The 22,147-nt window shown below is 41.4% G+C and overlaps 1 protein-coding gene and 1 long non-coding RNA gene across 7 annotated transcripts in view; one reads left to right on the top strand and one right to left on the bottom strand.

Annotated features, from left to right (window-relative positions):
- MYB (MYB proto-oncogene, transcription factor) overlaps positions 1-21,469 on the bottom strand; it is an 83,737-nt gene extending 62,268 nt beyond the window's left edge. For 2 of the 6 annotated variants that reach the window (XR_005353534.1, XM_038526089.1), the window contains exons 1-14: positions 21,231-21,466; positions 16,509-16,626; positions 14,465-14,536; positions 12,897-12,989; positions 12,429-12,649; positions 10,457-10,691; positions 9,119-9,199; positions 8,553-8,657; positions 7,018-7,272; positions 5,779-6,141; positions 4,111-4,253; positions 3,046-3,160; positions 2,829-2,954; positions 1,523-1,633 (exon numbers count right to left, since the gene is read on the bottom strand). Coding sequence is in view for 5 of the 6 variants with exons in the window: in XM_038526089.1 (XP_038382017.1) it covers positions 1,523-1,633; positions 2,829-2,954; positions 3,046-3,160; positions 4,111-4,253; positions 5,779-6,141; positions 7,018-7,272; positions 8,553-8,657; positions 9,119-9,199; positions 10,457-10,691; positions 12,429-12,649; positions 12,897-12,989; positions 14,465-14,536; positions 16,509-16,626; positions 21,231-21,253 (2,061 nt within the window). In the remaining variant the exon portion in view is untranslated. Of the gene's footprint in view, positions 1-1,522; positions 1,634-2,828; positions 2,955-3,045; positions 3,161-4,110; positions 4,254-5,778; positions 6,142-7,017; positions 7,273-8,552; positions 8,658-9,118; positions 9,200-10,456; positions 10,692-12,428; positions 12,650-12,896; positions 12,990-14,464; positions 14,537-16,508; positions 16,627-21,230 lie in introns of all 6 variants that reach the window. The other 4 variants (XM_038526087.1, XM_038526088.1, XM_038526090.1 and 1 more) reach the window with 4 other exon arrangements.
- Positions 178-7,896, top strand: LOC111095371. The gene is made up of 3 exons (XR_005353544.1): positions 178-394; positions 2,850-2,970; positions 4,130-7,896. It is a non-coding gene; the product is annotated as an uncharacterized LOC111095371 (long non-coding RNA).
- Positions 21,470-22,147: the final 678 nt, after the last annotated feature.

Here is a 22,147-nt window from a genome sequence, read left to right as displayed (position 1 = left end):
TGATTTGGGCTCTGAAGCTCAGTGGGGAGTCTGCTTGGGATTCTCTCTCTCCCTTTCCCTCTACCCCTCTCTTCCATTCATGCTCTCTCTAAAGTAGATAAATAAATCTTTAAAAAAATGAAAATGAAAGACTTACTTAACTCTAGTTGGAGAACTATTTATTTTGTATATTGGTATCAAAATATTCTAGAGCTACAAATCCATGGCAGCATAGTATAATGGTTAAAAGCATGGAATTTAGAACTAGACTTTCTGAGTTCTAACCCAGAGTCACTACTTATTAGGTATATAATATTAACCAAGTGAGTATGCCTCACTGTGCCTGTTTCCCAGTTGGTATAATGGCAATGATAATGTTACCAACCTTGCACAGCTGTTGTGAGGATTCAATGAGGTAATGCATCTAAAGCTCTTAAAATAGTACTTACCACTTAGTACATATTGAATAAAAATTAACAATTGTTATTAGCTCTGATTCTCCATAAAGGACAACCATTCACCAATTGCAAACTTTAAAAATGGTGGTCACTAAGTGCTAAAGAGAAAGGAGCTATCAAGCCATGACAAGACATCACGGAAACATAAGTACATATTACTAAGTGAAAGAAGCCAGTCTGAAAAGGCTACATACTGTATGATTTTAATTATATGAAATCTGGGAAAAAGCAAAACTATAGAGAGAGTAAAAAATGATCAATGGCTGCCAGGGGTTGGCAGGGGTAGAGATGGTGGTGGAGGGATGACAAGGTGGACCACAGAGAATTTTTAGGACAGTGAAACTACTCTGTGTGATACTACAATGGTGGACTTATGTCATAAATTTGTCCAAGCCCATAAAATGTACAGCCTCAACAGCATACCCTAATATAAACTATGGACTTTGGGTGATGAAGTGTCAGCACTGTTAGCTCATCCATTTTAACAAATGTCCCACTCGAGTGGGGAATGTGGACAATGGGAGGGCTACACATATGTGGGGGCAGGAGTATGTGGAAAATCTCTGTATCTTCTGCTTCACTTTTCCGTGAACCCAAAACTGCTCTAAAAAATAAGGTTTATTTTAAAAAATGGTGGCAACCAAAGTAATGCGTAACAGGAATGATAAAGGGCATCTACCATAGACAGGGACTGGCATTATGCTAGATGCTGCATAAAACCAAACAGGAGACAATATAGCAAGGAAGAAATAACTACTTTTGGAAGACAAGAAAATTAGAAGAAAATGTAAAATTAACATTCTCCTCTCATGGAAGTACATATTTTCATGCAGAAGATTTTTTAAGTGGTAAGGACTCTCAAATCATAAGAAAATAAATAACAAAAAAAATCTGCATGGAAAATAATCTATTTCTAATACATAAAATTTCTATATTCAACATTAATAATCATAAGGAAATAGTCATGTAACAGAGAATATTTAGAAATACGATGCATTAAATAGTGCTAAAACCCCTTTAGCCTCACATACCATGCAGAAAATTCTGTGAGGCACTAAGACCTCATAACATGGGCGTGTACTTACTGGCACATCTGCCACAGGTGATGCCTGTGTGAACAGCTGAGTGTTCAGACTCTCCCCTTCCCAGTGGTTGGAGCAGAAGAAGTTTCCTGCTTTATCCGTTGGAGATTCCACCTAAAAGCAAACAGGAAGTGCTTTGTTGTTTCTAGAATTAGAACTTCCCATGGAACACCAACACTCGAGAGTAAATTTCTATGAGTAATATCTAAGGATTTAATGTATAACATGGCAACTATAGTTGGTAAGCAGAACTTAAATGTTCTCACAAAAAATTTTAAGAAGGCCAACATATGAAGTATTGGATGCGTCCATTAAACTTAGTGAGGGAGAATCCCTCCACAATATATATGTATATCAAATCATCATGCTGTACACCTTAAATACCTTACAATTTTGTCAATAATATCTCAATAAAGCTGGAGAAAAAGAGTAAATTTCTGGTCAGTCTGTTAAACATTTATCCTTATATGAAAAAAAATTCCAGAGGCACTCTATCTACTTTTTGGAAATGCTTCTTGCCACTCAAGCTAGAATTTTGATCCTTGCAAGTCAGTCTTTTTCTTTTATAAGTTGGATACTATTATTTTAATTTAAATTTTAATTCTCCATGAAATCTGAAAATTAAAAATCTATCCATTTGTGTATTAGTGATAAAAAAAAGTACAGTAAAGGGGCGCCTGCATGGCTTAAATGGTTGAACATCTGTCCTTTGATCTCATCTGATGTCTTGATCTCAGGGTTGTGAGTTCAAGCCTTGTATTGGACTCCATGGTAGGCGTGGAGCCTACTTAAAAACAAACAAAAACAGGGGATCCCTGGGTGGCGCAGCGGTTTAGCGCCTGCCTTTGGCCCAGGGCGCGATCCTGGAGATCCGGGATCGAATCCCACATCGGGCTCCCAGTGCATGGAGCCTGCTTCTCCCTCTGCCTATGCCTCTGCCTCTCTCTCTCTCTCTCTCTCTCTCTCTCTGTGTAACTATATAAATAAATAAAAATTAAAAAAACAAAAAAACAAAAAAACAAACAAAAACAAAAAGTACAGTAAACAGCCATGCTCTTTTTCCTTTATCCTTTCTAATATATTTTCTGTTCAAACATGAAGTAGGTAGAAGTGGCCTGGCTTCCCAAATGTAAGGTCACATGCCTCCTATACAGTTTGGCAGTACCTCTTAGCTGCATCTTGTAGGAAAATCTTGTATAAAAAGTGGTGTTGTTACATAGTACTGATGCCAGACATATAAAGCTGCCCACAAGGAACAGAGGCAGCACAATTCACATCTTACTCCTTCCAAAGGATCTCATGTGTTTACCTCTTGTTTGATCTTTTTCAGTAAAGGTGGTCCATTTTCTTGAAACTCAGCAACAATTCCTGGTTCATCTGATTCCTGCTTGATCACATCCTGTAGATCTTCTACTAGATGAGATGGTGTCTGAGGCTGAAAGGAAGAGTGGGTATGTTCACATCAGAGAACAATTTCTTTCTGTGCTAATAAACCAGCTAACCTCAAGAACTTAGCCCAAACTTACTAGCATCTTCAGAGGACCATATTTAATTTCTTGAGCTGCCAGGGCATGTTTGAAGGGTGTAGGAGTTCTTGGAGAGCTTTCTAGGATTGACCTTTTGATAGCTGGAGTTCTAAAACTTTAAAAAGAAAACAAGTACTGAAATATTCAGTATGTAATATTTTTTTAGTGAATAAGCTCTGTTATTGATATGTGAATTAATCCTATATGTGTTATTAAGAAAAAGATAATATACACATTTCATATTCCCAAGTACTTCAAAATATTATACTCCTAAGAGCATTAAAATATTTTTTCATCTTTCTTTGATCATTCTGAAGACACATATAGTACTTGTAGGTCTTTGTCTTTATAATAATCATAAACACTGTAAAGATTTGTTGTCATTTATAAATCAATTTGATCTATTCATTAAAACAAGCCCACAATAGAAAACACATGTTAACCTTTTGAAATGGACTTATTGTAACTGGAAATAGTAAGATATAATTTTTAAAAGGTTTTCTCTAATTCATATTGATGTTTTCTGCCATTTCTTTGAATTGGGTAAGACTTTTTTTAATATAAACATTGCTTAATCACTCCTTGGCTTCTGATCCTATAATATTCTTTGGGATTTTAAAATAAGTCATAAATATATAAATTTCATAAATTTATACATAAATTTCATAAAAGAAACAAGATTAAAAAATATGAACTAAGTAAAGAGCCATACCATTGTTACTCTAAATTTTATTATCAGAGAGGAAAGGGGGTTGAAAATCTTGTCTTCAGTGAGGAAAAGGCCTTATCAAGCAAATGGAAAAACTGAATAGAAAAGTTATGTGAGGACTATCTCCACCTGTAGTTCTACATAGTCCTTCAAAATAGGAGATTTTACAAAAAGTTATTTAGTATATCTACTGACTTGCCACGTCTAGGTAGTTGTGACATGCTCAGGACAGGTACAGGCAATGTGAGACTATACGTGATTATATACTAATGGGTCAGACATTTGGAGGCTATATTCCATTAATTAAATATCAGTAAATAAGAATAAATAATTTTATTCTTGAAGTAAGGACTTACATAGTATTTTCCTTTTGAGTTTTCACAGTCTGGTCTCTATGAAATGGTGTTGTAACAGTCAATTTGTGACCATTGAGAGGAGTAGAAGTCAAAGAAGCCATTTCCAAGTCTAAGTTTTCATGGTTACCAGAAGTGTTTAAGAACTAAATACGGGAAGAAAGAAAAAAAATACTTAAACAGTGATTCGTTATTCAGCCCAACTTAAAAATCACACCATGATACATATAAGTTAAGTATGTTTTACTGACCCTTCTTGTAAAATAATAAAGATGCTAACAAGCACATAGTATTGGACATATTTCGGTATGGGACTTATTTCGGTTGGAGTGCAATTTGGAGTGTAATTTCCAAGAAATAAAATCCAGGGTCACTGCTGAAAAACTCACAAACTCTTACAAAAATATTCTCAATAAATGCCATTAAAGAGAATGGGATGTAATCTTTATTAAGATTATAAGCATCAAAGTGATATTTTTGGGAAAGTAATTATTGTATTTTTATGCAATTTTTTCTCTAATGATCTATGAATGATTGTGATAGAAGGTTTGTATTATGTAGAACATTCCTGAATAATAAACTGTGTTTCTCAGAATGTCATTGTTCTGGGGAAATAACAGGTGTTCCTTAAAAAGTTCCAAGGTCAAATAAGTTTGGGAAACATACATATCATAATCTCCTCCTGGAAATTCATAATGTGTATCAGTGTATTAAAAACTCTGAGAGGTCCTGCAGTAAAGAAACCAATTTTAACTCTGACTTAGTGTTTCCCAAACTTATATTTTTATACATTTAGATTTTTTTTGAACATCTACAAGGTCTTGTAGACCTAATATCCTCCAGAACACAATTTGGAAGATACAAATAAAAAAAACAAGATAATTTTTTTTGGTGGGTGCTTCATTTGTTCATACTTAAAGCTGTTCTTAAAATAAACTCAACAGACATAACTGGAAAATGTTTTAAAGTGTCAAGTTACCTACTAACTTCCATTAGTTTAATAATTAAGGAATACGAATCTCTGATAAAAATTATAATTTCCATTCCTTAAAAAAATTCATGAGATGAGAATATTCATGGCAAAGACCGTGTTGATAAAATAGTATGGCACAACTCAAAAAAGCCAATGTTAAGAAATTAAAATTTAAAAATAAGTGGTTTTTCTTAAGCATCTGTTCCTTATGCTTTTCCAAAACTTTTCCACTTAAGGATGGATTGGACCCTCTAAAGTTTCTGGTTGCAACCCAAATGCTCTCCAAACATAGTTTGGTCCCCTCCTTCCCTGGGTCAGTGAATCACAAAATAATAAGTGAACAAATAGGCAAAAAGTTTGCTAAAGTTTTTAAGGAGCAGGAAAGAATGGGAGAAAAGGAAGGGAGAGAAATGTTAAACTCCAGCATTGGAGGAAATAAAAGCACATCCCATGCAACTAACAGCATTTCAAATCACCAAAAAGAAAAAAAGAGAATTATGACAAAATCATCAGTCAGCCTACAGACAGCTCAAACTTGGGGAGGCAGTATGACTTAGCAACAGCTCGATTCAACGACGGAATGAAATCAGCAAGGGCAGCACTAATTAGTCATTTGTTCCAAAGGATTAGTTTCTAGATTATTAAGGCTTTAGTGTCTGTTGAAAATTAGTAATAGCTCTGCAGAAATCATGCTCTACCTGCGAAGGGGAGAAAGGTAGGCTTTTGACAGGGGAGCGCTTGGGAGTTGAGCTGCTGACGTCAGCAAATACGAAGGAGCTAGAGTCTCCAGTGGCCAAGGGGCTTGCCTGGCCCCGCTTTTTTCGTAGGATGACCAGTGGAAATGTGCTGTGCCTCGAAGGAGGTAAGGGCTTGAGCAGGTCAAGCGAACCCTCCCTCAACTTGAGTTTGTTCACCCTTGTGCTAGGCTCTCCCGCAGCTCTATTCACACTGCCCTCTCTTTGCAGAAGCTGAAGGGCTTTGCCTGCGTGATGTTGGCTAGGTGAAAAATCTGCTTCTTCACAGAATTCAAAACTGCTGAGATCACACCATGATGAAGAATCCTGAAACAATGTGGGAGGCACAGAACTTTGAGACAGTGTGTGCATGATGTGTGCCATCACCTGAAACACAGCACTGAGAAAGGCAGAGAAAACACCTGGCCCTCTTGAGAAATAGCTTCAGGATTAACAACTGTTCTGCTACGCTGCCTGGCAGCTCTATCATGCCGCCTCCAGATTGGCCCTACATATGTGCCACAGGGACATCCTGGTACTCTCTCCTTTGCAAGCAATCCAAAGCCAAAAGAAAAGCTTTTTGAGATGGCACATTTTGGGAAGCTTCTTCCCACTAGATGGATATACAATAAATACTTTTTAGCAACAAAGGAAATGAACTGAGTATCTATGTCCTAGGTGCTGAACTCAACGTTTGTTTCATTGATGGTTTATCTCAGTGAACCAATCGGGACTGGCAATCCATAATCAATGTTCTTTGGCAAGAGCCATGTACCACCAATGAACTCATGACTGCTTCAAATACACTGAAAGACTGTGTTAAATTATGAGTAAATACAATTCTTAATGTGCTATCCAAAAGCAAAGCACAATTCTAGAGAAATGTAAAGAAGTAACAAAGTAAAATAAGTTAAAAAATAACTCAAACATCATTCCACAACCCAGGATCTACTTGTAGGTCATTAACTTTATTTTAAAAAAATATGCATTTTGAAGGAAATGCATGAAAGGCTATCTTTTATCTGAGTAGCCTATAAAGTCAGATCTTTGACAAAACATATATATGCAAAGGCTAAAATCACACTTTTATAGTAATATATGCAAATAAAATGATATTTGCTATAGAAAAATGGCAATCATTTGAGAAATGGGTTTTGTCATTCACCTTCAAAAACATTAACTTGCCTTAACAATTCTACTTACAGAATCTATAAATTGAAGTGTTTCTGCAAATTCTAAGAGGTTCTTAACATTATCCAGAATGGTGCCTTGGTGGACGATCATGCACCTCGCTGGCGAGGCACTTTCTTCAGGTAGGGAGCCAGGATCCACAGGCAGAGATGGAGTGGAGTGGTGTTCTTCCAAACAGGAAACAGGTGCACTGTCCCCATGAGGTCTGGTGTGGTCAGCGATGGTAGTGCTGTGCCACCCGGGATAGCTGCACGTGTGGTTCTGGCTCTGAGGCGGGGGCAGGGGGAATAAAGAAAGAGCAGGGAGAAGAAAGGGAGAAGGAACTTAGCAATGAAGTTGCACAAGGTATCAGATGCTGTTGGAGGAAAGATAAAAGCAGTTGCATCATCCAAAACTTGCACCCATGAAACAGTTGTCAAGATGTTTCCTTTTATCGATGCAAGACCCTTTTTAAGAGTGGTACTGTCTGTCACCTATGTGAATACCCTCGCTGTCATCATTTTGCTAAAACTGCAAACAGAGGGACTAGGTCACAAAGTATAAGCCTCACATGGACCATCCAAAAGATCTGCTTTCATGTAACTACAAAAAAGGCCATACGTGGTTGCTGCAGACTAAGAATTACCCTGTTCTTCTAATCTATGAAAAGGCCAAAGGACTCAAGTCAGAGTTGCTTAATCTGCATATATTCTTGTTGCTTCTAAGCCTTCTTAATGTTACAGATTGCACTGATGCACTGAAGGGCTGCCAAATCAACGTGGTTAGGAAAGCAGAAGAGCACATTAACAGAAGTCTCCTTTCAGCATGACCGCGCAACAGGAGAAATTGCAAAACATTAACTAAAGTTAAAAAGTGGTCGAGCAAACATAGGCACCTAATCATCTTATTATTTAACCCCAAAGAAATTCACTCCTAAGGATCCCTACTGGGTATCACATCTCTTTTATCCTTTTTATTGCTTAACTCCATAGGTTACAAAGTACACTCCACTTTCTCTGTCTGCAGCCCAACCACCAAAAAAAGATGTCAAAATTCAGTAATGGTCTGCACAACTTTCATAATGCAAACAAAAGAGAGCGGCCATGTTATTTACTTTTTTATATATCTTATTCACATGTGTAGGTTGAACATGCATCAAATCATACGTGAAACTATGAAGTATGAAAATCTAGGTTAAGAAAAAAAAGAAAAAGAGAAGCATCAAATGGATAGGTACCATACAGATACGGAGCTTTGTCAAAAATGCTGATTTTTCCTTCATTTATATCTGTTAGTCTTTGAGTTGATAACAGTCCCGAGAAAACAAGAAAATTGATGGTGGCCACTAGCAGATTCTGAGTTTCTGCTGCTGCACAAAAGGGCTGCTTTCAATTGGTCAGCATTCACTGTGATACCAACTCCATTTTAGTAGAGGCAACTTGTGTTCAAACACTGTTAATGGATCTATAGTCTTGATTAGTGTAATAGTTAGAAGAGAAGGTAAAATAGACAGAGGGCCCTGGGGTGAAGCTGCTGGCCCCCCATTCAAGCACACAGTCTGTTCTTACCGGTGACGCCTGCTGTCCTTTCAGCTCATTCTCAGTTGACATGAGGAGCAATTCTAATTCCTTTATTCGCTTTTCTTTCTCAGGATCTTCATCATTATAGTGTCTCTGAAATGAAAAATGCAGGGAGAAAAAAAAAGACAAGGGCTTGAATGGAAGCTGCCATGGCCCGTAGTCCTGAGGGACCATTCAGCCCAATAAGCCTCAGTGTGAAACCAACGCCAACTGAATCTGGCCCCCGTACAACTCTTTGGGAGTGTTAGTCCAGACCTAAGGCAGTGATGTGAAATCTGAGGCTCGAGTGGCTGCTGACTGATGTGCTGGTCCAATTTATCAATCAGAGAGAATCAGAGAACTCCTGAGCAAGTTTACTCTAGAAGTGAAGATTGGTAGCTTACTGGCTAGAACTTCACCCACCCCTCCACTATTCCTTTTTTTTTTTTTTTTTTTAACTTCAGTTGGTCAAGTGAAAATAACTGTTTAGATGAAAGAAATGAAGCATGTCTTTAAAAAGTTTGCTTTGAACAGTCAATGAATTTCTTTACAAAATGGTCTTCAAATGATCTTACCTGAATGGCTGCAGCAGCTGGCTGAGGGACATTGACTATATTTACATGTAACGCTACAGGATACGGGACATGACTGGAGACCTAGATCAAAAAAGGCAGACAAACAAAGGCCGAGTCATTCATGGTCACATAGGCTTTAGGGGACGTGGCTTCCTGAGGTTTTGCTCTGACTGAGGGAAAAAAAACACAAAACTCTACTGATAAAATTCATGCACAGAGGAAAAACAAAACAAAACACCCCTTGAATTTGAAATTTTAGCTAGGCCTTATGGCAAAATAAATAGCTCAAGCAACATAAAGAGATTGAGAGTGCTCATTGATCTTGATGAGAAGTATTCCTTAATTAGAGAAAAACACAATAAAAAATAAACCTAAAAAATATTTGTGAATGTATGAAAGAAGTCATAATGGGAAAAACTGGATGGCTCTAGCTGGTGATAATAGCAATATTTTTCTTGGAATAATTAAGAGTTTTAGTAAAGAGCACAGTAGCGCCTATGATACTTCATTCATCTGAGACTTTTCTGGAAAGGCTATAGTCAAATGAATGGAACAGAGAAGACTAAAAACTAGGAATACATTTTGAATATAATTTGTGTATGAACTCCATATTCTTGGCTAAGTTTCACCATCTGTTATTGTTAGTGGTAAGATTAAAGTTTATCGATTTTGTCTTTATTCTCCTTATTTTTCTTTTTCTAACCATGATGGAAATTTCTTTCCCTGAATAGAAATATCTGGCAATTAGGAAGAAATCACACTGATCCAAAGCAGGATGAAAGGAGACATCAGAAAATGGTGTCACAAGCCTGCTCCTGACTCAGAGTAAGAAGGGAAACATTCCCAGAAGGAATAAATTAACACATTTCTGCTAGATCACTACCAGAATCAAACTTACAGAATCACACCTGTTGAATTTCAATGTCAAACGATCTCCTCTGTAAATGTAATACTACATTCACTTTTCATTTTGGAAGAGGAAGACAACAGCCACAAATGCATCTCCATTCCCCCTTTCTTCTTCTGCAAGAGCTTAAGTAAATTGACATTCAAAAGCTAATCTGATCTGAGGCATTGAAGTTAGAATCCAACAACCTGGACTCCAGTCTGCACTGTGAGCTCTGCGACTCTTGGCAGATCACTTCACATCCTGGCTTCTGCATACGCACGCATGGATAACAATACCCCCTCTACCTGGAAGGCTGTATGCAGGTGGGGATCGAAGGTGATCATATTTATGGAAGTTCTCTGAAAAGTATGAACGTGTGATGTATTATTGCTACCTGGACTTAAAATCACCATCTCTCTCAGTAAACTAAATTCTCAGAAATGGCTTACATTTTGTGCTTCAGAAATGTGGTAATAGGAATAGTCATTGTTAACTGAGGGCTGGCCAGCTGGAGGGAGATGAGCTGAAGGGGGAGCATGAGCAAAACCCATCAAATGACTGTTCTTCTGAAAACTTGTGGCCACTGCTGGTGGGCTGGCTTTAGAAGACTCCTGCAGATAACCTTCCTGCTCGACCTTTCGACGCATTGTAGAATTCCAGTGGTTCTTGATAGCATTATCAGTTCTGCACAGAAATATATCACATAAGAATTTTACAAACAAAATTTTCAATTCAGATTAGAGTTAATTGACAGAAAACTGTTTCGAACAGAGACTTTCTTTTGTGTGTTTTTTTTTTTTTTTTTTGTGGTTGTGGTTGTTTTCATTGTTTTAGTCGTGAACCTCTGAAAATCATGCTTCCCTTGTTACCTAATTGAAAATCCATAGATTTTTCTCATTACCCCATATGGGACATATGTGGATTTTTAGAAATCTTTAAATTCCTTAACCACTTTGTTTCCTTGATAAAAGAGTATTTTCAGTACAACCACTTTTCATGTTTATTCTGACTGTTCAAGACTCTCATACAACTTAGAGATCCAGCTGTTCTAGAAAATTACTCCTTTGAGTGTGGCTTAGCAGGGCCTACACACCACAACAGGCGCACAGTAAAGTTTGGTGAATGATAATGATGTCGCCACTGCCTCACTGTCTGCTCTTTATCTCAAATAGCAATGGCCAGAAATTTGGAGTAAAAAAAAAGAAAAAAAAGATTAAAGAAAAAAAGAAACTCCCATCTTTAGACATTCACCTCAAATTGTTCTAGAACTGGAGGTGAGAATAGAAAATGGGATCCAGAGGGGAAAGATGCTAAGTCCCGATATATTTTCAAACTGCAAAACATTTTTTACTAAAGTCTTTAAATTCTCAGGAAAACAGTTTCTCAATTCAAAAAAAAAAAAAAAAAAAAAAGTTTTAAGCCTCCCTTTGACTATTCTGATGGGGGTGGGGGAATGTATGCTAAAGAAAGAGGAAGTTCAATCGCCCCTTAAATTTTTACAAGAATCAACAGCATATCCTCTCAGGCCAAATGGGAGAAAAGGCCTCCATTTGTCAACTTCTTGGATTCTCTAGGCTGATACATCCATAGGGAGGAAATGCTCGGGAACACCACACAAGAACATGACATAACCCATCAGAGCCATGGCCTTCTTTTAAAGGACCCTTTCTCCAATTTCAAAGCTCAAGAATAAAACTTATTAAATATTTTCTATTTTACATTAGTTACATAAGATTTATAATGAAAAGTATCTTCCAAGTTAAAGAAAGCATGTTTATAAACTGTTCAAGTGGGGTAAGTGGGACAAAAATGAGCTTTTCTAGATATCCCTCATTATGAGGCCATTTCTGTGCCTTGTTCATTAAAAGAAAGCATAACACTGACATTATTTAAAAACTGGAAGCAGTATGATAATTCTAGAAATACTCCACTTCTTCAAAGGAAGAAAAACTAAGCCAAGTGGTATAATGAAATGAACGCTGGTAACAGGAAAATGATAGCTAAGCTACTTCTGGTCTACTGAACCAGCTGCATGAGCTCAGACCAGAGACAAAATGTCTATCCTCAGTTTCCTTCTATGTGTTTAGAGTTTTATAGTTTACCAACTATTTCGACATTCATTTTATTTGATACTAACATTGGCTCTGTGAAGTAAGCTATTACTCATTTTTTAAACAGAGTGATTGAAGCTGGGGAAGGTTCAATGACTTGGCTCAGAGCTCACTGTTGGGTGGATTCTGGAAGTCCTCAATCAGATACACACTAAGAGCTCCTCCAGTTTCAAAATCTACGGATCTGGTGTATCTAATGAAACACGATCACTGCAATGTAATTCACTCACTCACCATACATTTAAAACAAAATGTTCAATACCCACTCCCTCATTCTTCCCAATCAATATATTTTTTGACATATTATTACCGTCCAGGCAGTAGCTTTGCGATTTCTGCCCATCTGTTCCCCAGTCTCTTGTGTGCCTGGTAAATAATTCTGTCTTCCTCTTCTGTCCAGGAGGTTTTCTTAACTTCTGGATTCAAGTGGTTATGCCACCTCTCCCTACATTGTTTTCCAATTCTCCCCTTTAAGTGCTTGGCAATAACAGACCAACGTTTCGGACCGTATTTCTGTACAAGTTCTATCACCTTCAGATAAACACACAAAAATAACCTATGTTTTAATGTTATGTAATGACTCAGCGTAATCATTCTTCAGTGTTACAAGATCTTTAGAAAATGTCTAAGAATCTGCTTTCATTCACTGGAAATATGGGAATAGAGTCCTCTGCTTCCTGACACTTTACCTGTTTCCTCAAGTTGGGAAACATTCAATAAAGATGTCTGGGGAAATATTCTTATTTGTGATTCACACACCAAAGAGAAAAGAACTTACTCTCTGATCTTCTTCTTTGGTCCAAGGACCCTTGATGAGTTCAGGGTTTAGTACCTTCTGCCATCGGTGCTGGCATTGCACATCTGTTCGATTCTAGACAAATAATAAAATATGCACTGTCATATAGATAAGATATGATAAGCACAATAAACACATTCAGGAACATTTTAGGGCATGTTTGGAGAGCCTACCCATCACTCATTACTTACAGCTAATGAACATACAAAGAATATATCAAAACTGCATCTAAAATTAGAAGCTCTGTCTTCTTAGTGAAATAGTCCTGCCTTATGAACTGAAGGACCTTCATATTGTACACATGGCTATCAGTTTAACCTTATCCTCCGCATGCGGCAGTATCTCTATGGACTGAGACTGATACTTGTTAGTGATTCCACATGACGGTCAGAGTTTCCTGGAAATCTACTCTAAATGATTGAAGTTTGCTTCCCATTCAAACCAAGAGATATACTTCAATTTAGGGCCTCAAATATTAATATTGCAGAATAAAGATGAATAAAGATAGGCCCTAACTTATAAAAGAGTATAATCTAGAAAAAAAAGACAAATATATAATTAACTAACAGAAGGCAGAATTTGATTCATAAGCAAGAAGAAACCAAAACAAAACGATATTGGGCTGGGAATAGAAGCATCTCCTTAGGAGGAGAAATTATGTTTCCTTAGGAGGAGTCTGGAAAAGCTCTTGATAGCCCCTTGGAAGGCTGAATGGAACATTCTAGGAGGTGACATCACCAGAGACAAAAGCCCAAAGGAGGGAAAGCAGAAATGAATTCAACCAAACGTGCTGACAGAGGAAGTAGGAAAGAGAACCGGAGTTGTATGTTGGGGCCATGTGAAAGCACCTTTGTTTGCCAGCTCAAGGCAGTACACTTAATTTGTGAGACTCTTATGTCATTGCTGTTGTTTTTGAAAAGTTAAGGTACAGCTGCATTTTAGGACGCTCCGTGTACCAACAATGTTTGGGGTGATGGAAGAGTGGAAAGCTACAAGTAGGGAAGCCAGTTAGGAAGCCACTGTAATAGTCCAGAGAAAAAGGATGGAGGCTGAATCTGTGAAACATCAAGGAGGATGGAAAGAAGGGGCTGACTGACAAAGGAATTCCAGATTCCTTAGTCACTGCTTGGATGTAGGGTATGGGAAATGGGGTAAATAAAAAAGGACAAACCAAAATTTTCAGCCAGGGTACACAAGTATGGCTTTGAACTAATAAACAGGAAATTTAAAAGAAGTTACCTTGGATATAGCATGATTTTAGTCATCCTACCATATAACAAGTCATCAAAATGCTAATTTATACTATCCTAATAAAAAGATAAAACAAGAGGAAAAAAATTCTTAAATGTTGTAAAAATCTTTTAACAATCTGTTTAGAACCCTTAATTATATGCATTACAATATAAACTAGAAGTTATGGATGAGGCATTTCTCCCCCTACTTCTTACATATGAGCAAAATGTGTAATGTCTTAATATCCTCTCCCAGAATATCTTACTTAAATTGTTGGGGAGATTTCATTTTATAGAAAGAAAATATTATGAACTTACCGGAAGATAATTGGCAATAACTTTCCAGTCATCTGTTCCATTCTGTTCCACCAGCTTCTTTAGTTTTTCATCCTAAGACATTTAAAGTTAGTCCTAGGATATCAGTCATTTACTGTATAATTTTATTCAAGTTAGAGTAAAAGGGAACAAATCCAATAATCCAATCCAGGAAAAAACCCTCAAAAATATTTAAATACAACAGATATTAATGTAATCTACTGGTTTAGAGCATAGATTTATATAGAACCTAACAGACCAGAGTTTGAAACTTGACTCAGCTATTAACTAGTTAGATAGGCTCAGGTATATCATGTTGCTTTTCTGGGCCTTAATGTTGTCATCTATGTGGTGGGACTGCTGATGTCAATGTGGTTATTTGGGGATTACCTGAAGTAGCTATGCAAAACATTTAGCATAATCCCTGGCTTACTGAATGTTTATTTTATTTATTTTTTTAAAAAGATTTTATTTATTTATTCATGATAGTCACACACAGAGAGAGAGAGAGAGAGGCAGAGACACAGGCAGAGGGAGAAGCCCTCAGGATTGCGCCCTGGGCCAAAGGCAGGCGCTAAACCGCTGCGCTACCCAGGGATCCTGAATGTTTAATATATAATAACTATTAAAAGTTTTGCTTGATGGGAAAAAAAATGATGTACTCCAATGTTAGAGTTAATAGACATTTATGGCAATAAATAGGATCTTGAGTAAGAAACAGCTCAACCTCTATTTTAACATTTAGTTAGTTCAACCTCTTTCATGTAAAAAATGGAAGATCACTTTTTTGATTGAATTTGAAGGCATGGATAATGTAAGAAAATAATTTCATTTTTGCATCAATATATTCACAATTTAAATGAGGCCAAACTTATTAAAACACAGAAGACACGAAACATCAGGCAGAAATCTTTCAGTTGACAGGTGTCTTTCTAAACATGTACCTTCAAGTGAAAAAGAACCACTATGTTTTTGCAAAGGTAACTTTCACAGACAATGTGGGTCCTTGTAGGACACAGACACAGAAATTAGGAAACCAGTGGTAACAACAGAACTTCTGTATCTCTCAGGATCATCGAAGATCACAACTTATGGACCTCACTGGCAATCCCACTTGCCTATCCACAGGGGGATAGGGGCTCTGGTTTAAGTGAAGTAAGATAGAATGAAACTGAGGAAGAGTCAATACTATTTATTCTAACCTAAAATCCTCTAAAATCATTTGCAAAAATTTTTGAAAACTTTAAAGAAAAAGCATTTCCCTCCATGCATTAATAAATAATTTTGTTCCTTAAGTATTTTTTTTCCATTTCTACAAAGATCAAGCTTTTGATAGGCTAGCAGGAAAAGAAAGGTGGGAAGAAGACACATCTCTATCACTGAATGCTGTTAGAACATGAATATGGCTCTGTGAAATATTATATATCACGAATGTTAAATCAATACGTTATGACAAGATGAGTTCTATATTTTGTTTCATACTTTTGTTTGGGGAAGTAGCAATTAATTCATCAGTACAGAGAATACTTACTAATATCTCCCTTTGTAACAAGTGATTCTGGGCTCAGGGAACGTCAAAATGAACAGTTAGCTCTGCCGCCAGTAGATCTGTAGTCAGTCTACTGGGGGAGGCATTCCTGTTACAGCAGTAATAAATAAGAATGTGTATCCAGTGCCTGGAGGAGGCATCCAATCTGCCTGAAAACCAGGGATAGCCTCACAGAAGAGGCAATACCTTCACAGGTGTCGAAGAAGTAGTAAGAAGGAGTGCAGCAGAAGGACAAGAACAGAATAGGCAGAGAGAAACACAGATGAAATCTAAATTGAGAAGAAGGGGACATTCAAAGAACTAGGAAGAATTTGGAAGTGAATGGGATAGTGTACACTCAGGGGAGTGGTGAGAGGTCAGCACGTTGCATAGCAGGCTAGGATAAGATTTCAAAGAGCCTGCTAATGAGTTTGAGCACCCGTAGTTCAGCTGAAACATTTTTTTCATAAATTGATACACTCTAGGTTTGTTCCATGTTTTGATGACACAATTAGTTACCTCTTCCCTGGTCCACCTAGTTTTCCCCAAGTGACGCTTTCCAGACTTAGGCAGCAGCCCATCATAGTCATGATCACACATCTCAATGTCTTCATCATCCTCGTCACTACTGTATATGCTGCAGAAATAAAAGATGGGCAGACGTGGACTGAAAGCAGAAGACTTAAACTACTAGATTACAAAATTTACATGAAAACTCAATCTTTGCAAAGATCATAAAGATAAAAGTTTGAATACTTGCACAAGATTGTTTTCTGCCTTCTGTTGCTCTAGTATTGTAAACTGGTTCTGCTGTTAGTGGTATCCACAGATACCGCCAAGGACCTGGCACTTTCTTATTGCTCTGCATGTTTAAACCTGCTGAGATTGTTAGGCCAGTGACAAGTTACACACTTGGCAACCTTCCCACCAATGAAGGTTTAAGTTGAAAACTTAATGTTAAGGACAATAAAAGAAACAAGAGCCTATGTCCTTTTATAAGTACACACTCAAAATCTTTGGAAGAAGTCATGTCATTTAAATAATATTTCTCCAATACAATAAGCAACTCAATTATGTTACTCCAATGAGGCTGGTGTTTTATTGAGAAAGAAAAAAATTCAAGAAGTAATACAACTGACAATACAAATAGAGTCATTCCTTAAAGATTAGAAGACTAAGAGAATGTAAGACAAAAGGATTTTTAAAAAACCTGAGGAAGGAGAAGACTGAGTGATCAGACTGCTTTGTACACAACATTAATATCCAACAGCTCGAAACTCCAGGTCAGTTGATCCAACTTGTGGCAGAGTTGACAATACTCAGTTTCCTAAGTAACTTAGTGAATAATTAGGCCACTTGGTAGCCACACTCTTGCTTATTTTTTGTTTTTTGTTTTTCTATTTATGACTGAATGGTATTTGACATCTCTGAAAATGTTCCTAATTCAAAACTGAGGGATTCCCCCAGATGAGTTTAAAAAGAATGCATTAGTGTTTTGAAGAGAGCTTTTTCTTTTACCTAGTAGACCAACGCTATGAATGTTGATGACTCTTCAAGTAACTCTACATTTAATGTTTATTAATCATATACTAAATAGATGACAGTAATGTTACAGCTAGTAAAATTTACAATTTACTTTTAGTTATAACTTTACTTATAAAACATAATATGCTGTCTTAAATTATACTTTAACATAAGATATAAATTTAATATAAATATACCTTAAATTACACCCTCTTAGAAATCTCACTAAAATTTTTCATTGTAATATTGAGAAGTCTACCAAACTGAGAACAATAAAAATAATGATATAAAGCAACATTATAATGCAAATTATTATTTTTAAGAAGGAAATTTATATTTATATCAGATTTTGTCTTCCCAAACTAACTTATATTACTCATCCCTTACAAGTCAAGCAAGCTTTCCAAAAATACTGAATTTGAGGTTCTTAAAATTTAAAATTATTATTTTGGGCAACAATTTGAAGGCCCACGATGGATGGTGACAAGTAGGATGTGATCCAAACTCCAAATGCCACCACAAAAGAGATCCCTAAGCTGTATTTATAATCTATAATAATTTTTTATTTAGTGTCTGTTCTTTTAAACAAGAATCTAATCCTGTTCCCCAATGTCAATAAGAGGCTCTAAACAACTTCTGATTAATAAATACAGCAGTTTCCCTTTAATAAAAAACACAAGCATCAGAGATTTAATAAAATATAATCAATCCCAAGGCTGTCCCAAGGTCAGCATCTTTCTTTCTTTCTTTCTTTCTTTCTTTCTTTCTTTCTTTCTTTCTTTCTTTCTTTCTTTCTTTCTTTCTTTCTTTTTTTTAGATTTTATTTATTTATTCATGAGAGACACAGACACAGGCAGAGGGAGAAGTAGGCTCTATGGAGGGAGCCAGATGTGGGACTCCATCCCAGAGCCAAAGGCAGACGCTCAATCGCTGAGCCACCCAGGCACCCCATGGTCAGCATATTTCAAAAGGTTCACAGGGAACTCCTTGGAAAGCCCCCAAATGAAGTGACACCCATATTAAATATCAGGAATACCAAGCAAACCAGAGTAATCTGGAAAAAGAGTAACAGATTCAATTTACTTTAACGTTTTAGGTTTGGTTAGGTCTGGAGATCACATTTTCAGAAGTGAGAACTATATTTTCCAAACTAGTATACTGGGCATCTTTCTCCTGGAAACAGCAGCTCATCTCTCAGGAACAAGCAACAAATCCGGCCGCCCATAGGGGGCAGCCAACTTCAGGTGAGAAAGGACAGACATCAAACAGGACTAGAGCTCTGGAGGCAAAGGTGCCAGTCCTAATTCTGCCTCCAGTTCCCTGCTTGAATTGGACAAATCACTTCCCGTCTCTCCGGACCTCAGTTCCTCACCTATACCTAAGGGCTTGGATTCTATTAGTAAGGTACTTTCCAGGGCAAATAAATGATGATTTCATGTCTTCTGTGCTCCTTCAAAATTCAGCACAGAAGCAGAGATGTGCAGAACCAGAGACTTGGGGGAAAACGTGGTGTGGGACTTCCGCAGGTCCTGAAGAAACCATCAGGGGAGGAGGGTGAGCTCAGGGCTGCTCCCAGGCTGCTCCTGGGGCCATCAGCAGGTGCGGCACCAGGGCTAGCTTGGGAGCTTTGCATGCGATGCCCCTGCTCTAAGCCGTGCCGGTAGCCAAAGCGCGACTAATTTTTACTAAGGACCTGAAATAACTTTTCCTTTATCTGCTCTGACAGGCTCTCGGACTCAACAGTCAGAGGACTTTCAAAGGTTGATTTCAGGCTTGATGCACTCGACTCCCCCCCCCCCCCCCCACCTGCTAGACCTGGTGTGGTTACAAGAGTACAACTATGAATATTACATTCTGTCAAGGAAACACACCGTGCAAAGAAACGAAAAAGAAAAGAGACGGTGGGGGTTGGGAAGAGGGAGGGGAGCGGGAGGAAGTGCCTTGTGGCCGCTACTGTGATTCTAGAAAAGGGGTTCAGACTCATTTCGCTGACCTGGTTAATAATCCCTGCCGAACTGACGCTCGCCTGGCAAGAAACGGCTTTGAACCCGCAGCCGGGTTTCTCTTCCCCCTGAGGCAGGTTCGAGGCTCCCGCCCCTCCCGGCCGCCACCCTTCTCCGCTACCTGGGAGCTGCAGGGAACCTGCGCGGCCCCGCCCCGCCCAGCCCGCAGAGGTCGCGGGGCGCCGGCCCTCCACCGCGCCTCCTCCCAGCACCCCTTCCCAGCTTCCTTCTTCTCCTCCTCCCTCCCAGTTTCTGCTCTCAAAAAAAAAAAAAAAAAAAAAAAAGTGGCCTCTGCTGTTAAGTCTCAAAGGCGAAGGTGAAACCACTTCAGGGGCAGCACCGCCGCCCCGCGTGGCCGGGCCCGGGCGTGGCGTAGGGAGCCCAGGAGCCCCGCAGGTCGCCTTCTCCTTTCCCCCGGGGCCCAGCCCTGCCCGGGCGCTGCTGCCCGCCTGGCCAGGCCCGGGCCCGAGGGGCCGCCGCGGGGCCCACACCCACGCTCCTCGCAACTTCCCAGCGCTTGCGCGGCGACAGGCGACAGCCGGTTCAAAGACAAATACGTGCAAGAAAAGCAAACAACCCGAAGGGAAAGAGGTTGGGTTTGCTTGGCCCCCGCGGGCTTATCCCAAGGCCCCCGAGCGACGGGCCCGCGCGAGCCCCGTCCTCCGCCCGGGCGACCTTAGGCGGCGGGAGCAGGGCGTGGGGAGGCGCCGCAACCTCAGCCGCGTCCACGTGTGCGCGCCGCGCCCGGACCTCTGCGCCGCCGAGGGGCCTCGAGGACCGCGTCCCGGGGGCTGCTCGCCCCCGCCCCCGTCCTTTTCCGTTGAGGGGGCAGCGGTGACGGCCGCCGAGCGGGTCCCCGCACCCGGCGGCTCGCGGGGAGCTCGGGCGCGGCCAGTCCGCGCAGTCCCGAGGCCGGGGGAAGCGCGAGCGCCAGCGGCTGACAGTCGGGACGAGCACTTCCCTCCTCCTCTCCGTCTTCCCCTCGCGCGGCCGCGACGTGCGGGGACTTCACCCCTCGTCCCGCGGCCTCCCCAAGTGCGAGGACATGTGCGGCGCGGACGCGTGCGAAGGCGTGTGAAGTGCTTGCATAAGAAATAAAAGCCTCCCGGGGCACTGGGGCTAGAGCCTTCAAAACCGGGGCTTCAGACAATTTGCAAAGGCGGAGAGACCCTTTTCTTCCCTAAAATCTTCTTCGCAGCCGCCTGTCAGCTGCCGCTCTTCTCCGCCTCCGTAAAGAATGAATGAAATTTAAGGGAGCTACCTGCAGCTACTAAACAATCCGGCATCTCCCCTACATCTGCCATATGCTGCGCGCTCCCAAGTCCAAGCTCATCGCAGTACGTCCAGCCGTCCCGCTGCGACTCCCTCGCCGACGCCCGCGGCATCGAGCCAGGCACCCGGTGGGCTCCCCCGGGCCGGTGGGCACCGCTCTGGCCCCGGCGGGGACGTGCGGCTTGCTTGCCCCCTAGAGCGAAATGTATCCCCGTGCAACCTGCAGGACGAGCCTCGGGGCGTGCTTCCTGACGTCCGAGACTATTTCCCGCACGGGCGCTTCCATTCATCAGTTGCCGAGGCAGAGGCTCCGGGTGCTCGCGGGATCTGACAGCCCCACAGAAGATCCGGGGACGCATTCCCACCTGTTCCCCGAGCGCCCGGGGCCCCGCGCGCCCCCGCGCGCCCCCGCCCGCGGCCGCCCGTCCCGGCTCCCCGTTACCTGTGTCGGGGTCTCCGGGCCATGGCGCGGCGGGCGCGGGGCTCAGCTGGGAGCCGCCGGGACCGCACGGGGCTGCCGCCTCCCGCTGCCCGCCGCCTGCCTGCGTCCGTCCCCGGCTGCGCAGCGGCGTTCCGCACCGCCCGGGCGAAGTTTCTCGGGAGAAAGAGGAGAAGGAGGAGGAGGAGGTCGCGGAGGAGGAGGAGAAGGAGGAGGAGGAGGAAACAGGTTGATATTAAAATGTAAACTCTGTAAACAGAGATGCCATCAAACAAAGAGCTTTGGACACTCCCCCTCCCGCCAAATCTGGCGCCCCTGCAGTGCGCACGCGCCCTGCCCGCCGCCTCCGCGGTCGCCTTGGCTGCCGCCCGCCGGGCCGCGGGGCTGCCGGGCCGGCCGGGCCGCCGCTCCCCTCGGGCTCTCGCGCCGCCGCGCAGTGCCTGGCGCGCAGCGAGGCCCGGACGGCGCGCGGGCGGGGAGCCCGGGGCCGGGGAGGGCGGCCGGGGGCCGCGGAGGCGCCTTTTCTGGCGCAAACCCCGCTTTCGGGCCGCGGCCGCGCGGGCTCGCGCCAGGTCCCGCGGGGCCGCCCCCCCTTTGGGCGGCCGCCACCCGCGCCCCACGCCCGGCCCCCGGCACCAGCGCCCGAGCTCGCCGGGCTCCGACGCGCTGTCGCGGGGGCGGCGGCGGCCGGGCCGGGGCCGGGGCCGGGGCCGGGGCCGGGGGCACCTGGCGCGTCTGGGGTTGGAGTTCAGGCGGAGGGTGAAGGCGGCTCCCTGCAGGTGGGGGAGCGGGGTGCGGGGGAGCAGGGGGCCAGAGCATGTGTTTTCATGGGACGTCTGGCTGTGTTTGGGTTTTGGGTCTAGTATCTCTAATTTAACTTGTTAATGACAAAGGACACTTAAAGACCAGGGGGCTGGAGC

This window comes from Canis lupus, chromosome 1 (assembly GCF_011100685.1).
Source record: "Canis lupus familiaris isolate Mischka breed German Shepherd chromosome 1, alternate assembly UU_Cfam_GSD_1.0, whole genome shotgun sequence".
NCBI classification, from domain to species: Eukaryota; Metazoa; Chordata; class Mammalia; order Carnivora; family Canidae; genus Canis; species Canis lupus.
The sequence above is the reverse complement of the archived record's forward strand: the minus strand, read 5'-3'. Positions and strand labels throughout refer to the sequence as shown.